The 6,710-nt window shown below is 40.8% G+C and overlaps 2 protein-coding genes across 3 annotated transcripts; both read left to right on the top strand.

Moving 5' to 3' along the window:
* The first annotated feature begins 230 nt into the window (after nt 1–230).
* Nucleotides 231–3,334, top strand: LOC122072202 (BTB/POZ domain-containing protein At5g17580-like). 2 transcript variants are annotated; one of them, XM_042636771.1, is made up of 5 exons: nt 231–373; nt 490–594; nt 1,199–1,299; nt 1,423–1,492; nt 1,588–3,334. In XM_042636771.1, exons 3-5 carry the CDS (start codon nt 1,280–1,282, stop codon nt 3,211–3,213), a joined length of 1,716 nt encoding a protein of 571 aa, XP_042492705.1. In that variant the 5' UTR covers nt 231–373; nt 490–594; nt 1,199–1,279; the 3' UTR covers nt 3,214–3,334. The 2 variants fall into 2 exon arrangements, with proteins under 2 accessions (XP_042492705.1, XP_042492706.1); XM_042636772.1 differs by having other exon boundaries at nt 1,129–1,299.
* Nucleotides 3,335–3,915: 581 nt separating this feature from the next.
* LOC122059754 (pentatricopeptide repeat-containing protein At1g80550, mitochondrial) lies at nt 3,916–6,379 on the top strand. The gene has a single exon (XM_042622794.1). It carries the CDS (start codon nt 4,085–4,087, stop codon nt 5,534–5,536), a length of 1,452 nt encoding a protein of 483 aa, XP_042478728.1. The 5' UTR covers nt 3,916–4,084; the 3' UTR covers nt 5,537–6,379.
* Nucleotides 6,380–6,710: the final 331 nt, after the last annotated feature.

The raw sequence follows: 6,710 nt of genomic DNA, 5'->3' as shown, positions 1-6,710 counted from the left end.
CCACATGGTACCGTAGAGAAAAAGATAACGGATCCTAGAAACTGCAAATTCCTTCACTTCCATGTGGGAAGTTTCTATTGGATGGTGAGACATCTCCACGACCTTCTGAGATTTTGAAATAGAGATCGGTCCCACACTCCCACAACCCCAGCCCAGCACTCTCTCTCTCTCTGTATAACTAACTCCCACTCTTCACGTCCTAAAATCTCTCACTCCCCCAGCAATCCAATTCCAGCCCACCATATTCATCTCTTCTCCATTAACGTCTTCAATTTAACACTCACTTCCACTTTCAACTCTCAACTACCCTCCTCTTAAAACCTCATAACCTCTCTCTCTCTCTCTGCAACATAAATTTGAATGTGAAAACGAGGTACAACTTTCTTTCACCTTCCCTCGCTCTCAGTTATTGACCTGAATTCCTCAACTTTAGACTCCAGGAGTTTGTTAATGGTTTACACTTTTTTTTTTCTGAATTCTATTTGTTAGGGACAAGATGAAAAGGAATCAAGCAAGGAGACTCAGATAATTTTTTTTTTTTTGTTTTGGGTTCCAACTGGAGAGAGTCCGATCCAAGTGATCGGTTTATAACAAGTAAGTATTGGTTGTTTCCATTTGCCTTTAGATTTCTCTGTTCTTGGAAGATAATAGAATCATTCTGTAGTCTTTGAAGTGGCCACCTAGAGCAGAAACACCTTCACACTCTTAGTTAGCTCTGACCCACATTGAAATTCCTTCTTACTCATTTTTTCTGTAATCACTTTGCAACAAATCTGAGAACCATTTGATGAGTCAACATTATCCAACTGTAGCTAACCTGAAAAAAAAAATATCTTAGTACATTTATCTAGATTTTATATTTAAAAAAAAAAAATTGGAAACTTTATCTGAACTCTAAAAATCTATGGTTTCCCAATTTCTTGTTCTAAGTTCCAACTGGGTTTGTAGAAAATAATAAACTAGTTTCCATCTCTTGACTAAAAAATAAAGGCATTTCCGCAAGCATTTGCTTAGTGTAGTAGGAAGAAGCATCATTCGATGGATTAGTTTGATTGGTTACTAATAGAAATTACTTTGTTTATGTTGTTTCTATTTCCTTATATATGACTAACAGTGATCAATAAATAGTAGTTGGCAACAGATATTAAAAATTAAAGTTCTAGAACAGTAATGGAGTTATGGGATGAAATGAAATCAGGGTCTGTTTGTTGTATGGTCCTCGTCTCTTGCTCACTGCAAATTCAAGACCACGAATCACAGGAGAAGCAAAACAAGTAAAATGGCCAGAGAATCATCTGGGTTGGTTCCTTTCTCACTCTCTTTCTTTCTGTAAGGGAATATAATGGTTTTATTGTACTAATCCTTTCTTTATTCTTCTTGATTGAAATCTGGATTTGGGATTTATCTTCTTGTTGGATTTAGTAATTTGGTGTCTACATCACCATGTGACCTCCATCTTCAAGTACATGGTAGGATCTTTAGACTAAACAGGGTAAGAACAAGCCTCAAGCAGAACCTGACAACCATTTGTTACTTACATACTTCCCTTTCTTGCTCATCTTCTTTTCCACATTTCTCTGAATGCAGGAACTCGTGGTCTCAAAATCAGCTAAACTAGCCATCTTACTCAAACAGAGTCAACATGAGGAGAAGTCTTCCCTTTCACTCCCAGACATCCCTGGGGACTTGAAAACCTTTGAGCTTATTGCAAGGTTCTTCTATGGTTCCGAATTGAATCTCTCCGCTAATAATGTTGTCCCTCTTGCCTGTCTTGCGTACTATCTAGAAATGACAGAAGCTCACAGCCCCAATAACCTCTTAAGAACGACTCTTGCCTTCTTCGAACAAAGAGTCCTTCCGAGCTGGAATGAATCTGTCAAGTCCTTCCGATCCACAGAGCATGTTCTTAAGGAAGCTTCCTTTGTTGGTTTGATCAATGCCATTTTGGAGTCCATAACCAAGAAGGCACTCGCTGATCCCCACCTTCTCGGTGGACCAATTCAGCATCCAATCCAAGATGACATTAATGGCAACAACAACAACAACAATGGGCAGAGGAGGATCTCAAGGAGACATTTTGTTCAAGAATGTCAATCAGAAGATTTGAACACATTGCCTCTCTGTCTTTATGAGCTCATCATGTTGTCCATGATTCAGCATGGTGTCAGATCAGAATACATAGCTGGCTCACTTTTCCAGTATGCAAAGAAGTGGGCTTTCACAGGAAGTGGAGAGGCAGATGTGGTGATGTACATGAAGATGGTCCCTCAGAGGGAAGTCATTGAAGTTGTGCAAAGGCTGTTGCCTGATAAAAGAAGCCTGATACCTTGCAAGTTACTCTTCGAAATGCTTAGAGCAGCATTCACCTTGCAAGCTAGCTCCGACTGCATAAATGGGTTCGAGCTTAGGATTGGGAAACAACTTGATGAAGCTACGGTTGGAGATCTATTAATACCTTGCCAAAGTTATGCCAGGGAAATGCAATATGACATGGAGTGTGTCAAGAGAATTTTGAAGAACTTCTATCGCAATTACACATCAAAAGATGACCCATCTAGGCTCATTACAGTTGCAGTGCTGATGGATGAGTTCTTGGTAGAGGTTGCTGAGGATATTGATATGCAAAAGGATACATTTATATTGTTGGCAGAGATGTCGGTTGCTGCATCGCATGGGACACAACGGAATTCTGATGGGATATACAGAGCCGTTGATATTTACTTGGAGAAGCATGGGTACCTGACAGAGGCAGAGAAAGAGGAGGTTTGCAGGATGCTGGATATTCATAAGATGTCAGCAGTAGCACGTGAACATGCTGCGAAAAATCAGAGACTTCCATTGCGGGTGATGGTGCAAGTGCTGTTTGTGGAGCAACTGCAGCTGAGGGACGTAATTTCCAATGAAATGCAAGATTTAGAGGAGCGGTGGGGAAGCGATGAGGAGAAGGTGGTGGTGGTGGGTAATGGGGAAGAGGAGGAGGTGAGGATAGAGATGGAGGAGATGGATGGGAGGGTGATGGAGTTGGAGAAGCAGTGCTATAGAATGAGAAGAGAGATTGAGGTGGGAAGGCGCCCTGCACTCAAGAAGGATAAGGAGAACCTCTGGAAGCAATGGAAGACGAAGCTTGGTTGCAGCTGTAGCATTCATGACTATGACTGCCATGTTAAGAAAAAGAAGAGCATGCATCCAAGAGATGATGATTCCTCACTCTGACTACTTCCTCTCTTTCTCTACAGGATTTACCATTTTCTAGAATGAAATCATCACTGAACTGCTGAAGTGCAAAATATAACTAAAACTTTAGTACCAAATAGTAAAAGTTTTTCTCTGCCTATCTTGGTAGCTGACATTTTGTGTTTTGTGTGTTCTGTGATCTGTTACAATAGATTGCCATTGGGAAACCATCCTTCAACTTGCATGTCTACATGTTTGAGTTTGGTCCAGATCAATCTGGACTCATCCCAAGTAACCACCAATCTTGGCTGTAGCTCAATGTATAGCAGAGTGATCCCTCTCAGATTGCTATGAACATGTTGCATTGGATAAGCTAATAGCCCCCCTTAAGGCAAGACTTGGGTTGACATTGACCTGTCCAGGGCCATTTGAACTCCAACCTTAGGAGTTACCATAAGATGGTATTAAAGGTAAGAAAGTCAGCAGATTCTTTGTTTAAGTGTAGGCCGACCGTCTTGGTCCTATTATACCTTCTCATCGGCCAATCAAAAGGCAAAGAAGAGGACAATGTAACTCTGTAAATTGTGTTAGGATTTTTATGTGAGCTTAATTGATACAGATTGAAAATAGAAAATCAAATAATCATATCATGTAGGGGTGAGCGGAAAAATGGAATATGTGTCTAAAGCTGGCCCAACCTCCCTTTTACGTCAAAATCAGAACTACTGTTTTTAGAGCCAAGGGATGCTCTTGGATACCCAACATTGTCCCAAACAACCCATATAAGTGCTATTCTCTTCACTTCTAGTTGGCATCAACATTGAAACAGAAGGAGTAGACTTTGAGAGTCATCTTCGAGTTCAGAGGATATTAGTGGGCTAGTGCTTTATCACTCAAGAACACAAAAAGAATGCTCTTACTGCCCTCAAAGCGATTCCCTAATCCATTTCTGTTCTCTCCTTCACTACTTTCTCGCATTCAAATCTTCCTGAACTTCAACTCTTCCACCCCAAACAGTCAATTTCCAGATGAAACCCTGACGCGTAAAGCTAGAACACGTTATAATGGTGATGCTTCGAGGTCGATGAGGCAGGATTCTAAGGCTTTTCGTAGTAAAAACAATAACAAGCCTTCCGTTACTGTTGATCCGATAGATTTTGATGTCAAAACGGTTGGAGAGACCATCTCCAGCTACGGCAATGATTGGAAACGTTCCTTTGAATTCTTCAACTGGGTCGAGAACGATTGCCAGTTCCAACACACTGTTGATAGCTATAATCGAATGATTGACGTTCTGGGAAAATTCTTCGAGTTCGATCTCGCCTGGAATTTGATCGAACGAATGCGTAAAGATGGGTCTTCCGTGCCTGATCACAGGACTTTCCGGATCATGTTCAAGCGGTATGTGTCAGCCCATATGGTTGCAGAAGCAATCTCTGCTTATGGTCGAGCAGAGGAGTTTGATTTGAAGGATGAAACCTCCTTCTCCAATCTCATCGATGCGCTTTGCGAGTACAAGCATGTGATTGAAGCGGAAGAACTGTGTTTGGGAAAAGATTCACCTTACCCCATCAACACCAAATTGTACAATTTGTTTCTTCGAGGTTGGTATAAGATGGGTTGGTGGAGTAAGTGCAGAGAATTCTGGGAAGAGATGGAACGGAGGGGAGTTACTCGTGATCTTCATTCCTATTCCATCTACATGGATATTCTCTGCAAGTCTGGAAAACCATGGAAAGCAGTTAAATTGTATAAAGAGATGAAGAATAAGGGAATTCAACTAGATGTAGTGGCATATAACACAGTAGTTCAAGCTGTGGGTCTCTTGGATGGTGTGGACTCTGCCATGAGACTTTATCGTGAGATGTGGGACTTAGGTTGCAAGCCAAACATTGTAACTTATAACACAATTATTAAGCTTCTGTGTCAATCTGGAAGAGTCAGGCAAGCCTATTCCGTGCTCGATCAAATGCCTCAGAAGGGTTGTGTCCCTAATGTGATTACGTATCACTGTTTCTTTGGGTGCCTTAATAGGCCTAAAGAGATTATTAACCTATTTGAGGCAATGATTGAGAGAGGAGTGCGTCCAAGAATGGATACGTATGTGATGCTTATGAGGAAATTTGGAAGATGGGGCTTTCTTAGGCCAGTTTTTGTTGTTTGGGACAAGATGAAGGAACTTGGGTGCAGTCCAGATGAATTTGCTTACAATGCTCTGATTGATGCCCTGGTGCAGAAAGGAATGATCGACTTAGCTCGGAAGTTTGATGAAGAGATGTTGGCAAAAGGGCTCTCCCCTAAGCCACGGAAAGAGTTGGGCACAAAGCCTTTGGGTGGAGGATCTGATGGTGAGCCTTTATGATAGTTTATAAGCTTAAAGTATCTAAAAGAGCTAAGAACTGTTTGTAAGTGGGTTCTCAGCAAGGAGTGGATAGTTGCGGATAAAGCTATAAAGTGGAGTATTTACTGAGGTATTTTCAAGCTTGTGATTGTCTAGAGTTCCACTTTTCAGGTAAATTGCATGGAAGTTCTGTGAAAGAAGAGTTGACATGGATGAGAGAAATCAAAGAAATGTGGATTGGCTGCTTGATCCTCATCATATCTGGGTGAAGAGATTGCAGGTTAATTGATTTTGAGGTTGTGGATGCACCTAATTGTTGGGTTTCGACTCATAAGTTTACTGATTACATGGAAGTTCTGTGAAAGATTAGTTGTTGACATGGATGAGAGAAATCAAAGAATTGTAGGGGTGGCTTCTTATCACATATCTAGGCAAAGAGTTTGCAGGTTCATCGATTTTGAGGTTATGGATACACCCAATTGTTGGGTTTCGACTCATAAGCTACTTATTGCTTTTAAGCTGTCTAGATCAGACCATGTATCAAAAGAGTTGGTTAACTGAATATATGTCCCCAGTCCCTACTACTAGGAAAGATACAGTAGTGAAGAGATGTGGGAGCAGAGCTCTTTTGTAGCAAAACTTTTAGAGCAGAGTTCTCATTTTGCAGAAAACCAGAAACCCCTGAAAGTGAGCACTCTGGCTTTTGGACCAGGATTTATGCGAGAATAAGGTATAATTAACCTCAACCTAGATAAAGAAATTGTAGTTGACCATCTCTTACTGAAGCCATACTAGTTCTTTTTTGTTCTTCATGCTCTCAAATTGATGGACTATTGGAGTTTATCATATGTTTCATTCCTCCTGTTTATTCTTTGTTAAGTTCTAATTTGATTGCAATGAGCTTCTAATTAACATCGTAGAACTTTCCCTGCCCATTTTACAAATCTCTTGAATATGTGATGAAAGCATCATTTCTTCTTCTTCTTCTAGTATTGTATTTTAGATCCTCTGCCACCAAGGCAGGTGTTACTAGGGATCTAATTTGAGATTCATTTGATTTGTTGTTGCAAAGCAGCAACCATTTCAGAGTGAGCTGGTTGAAGTGGCTGGCCCTTTTTTGTGGGATGGCTAAGCTGGATAGAAAGGTAAAATTTTAAGGGACTTCTGTAGAAACGCAACCCTAAAACGATGCAGA

This window comes from Macadamia integrifolia, chromosome 2 (assembly GCF_013358625.1).
Source record: "Macadamia integrifolia cultivar HAES 741 chromosome 2, SCU_Mint_v3, whole genome shotgun sequence".
In the NCBI taxonomy this organism is placed as follows: domain Eukaryota; kingdom Viridiplantae; phylum Streptophyta; class Magnoliopsida; order Proteales; family Proteaceae; genus Macadamia; species Macadamia integrifolia.
The sequence above is the reverse complement of the archived record's forward strand: the minus strand, read 5'-3'. Positions and strand labels throughout refer to the sequence as shown.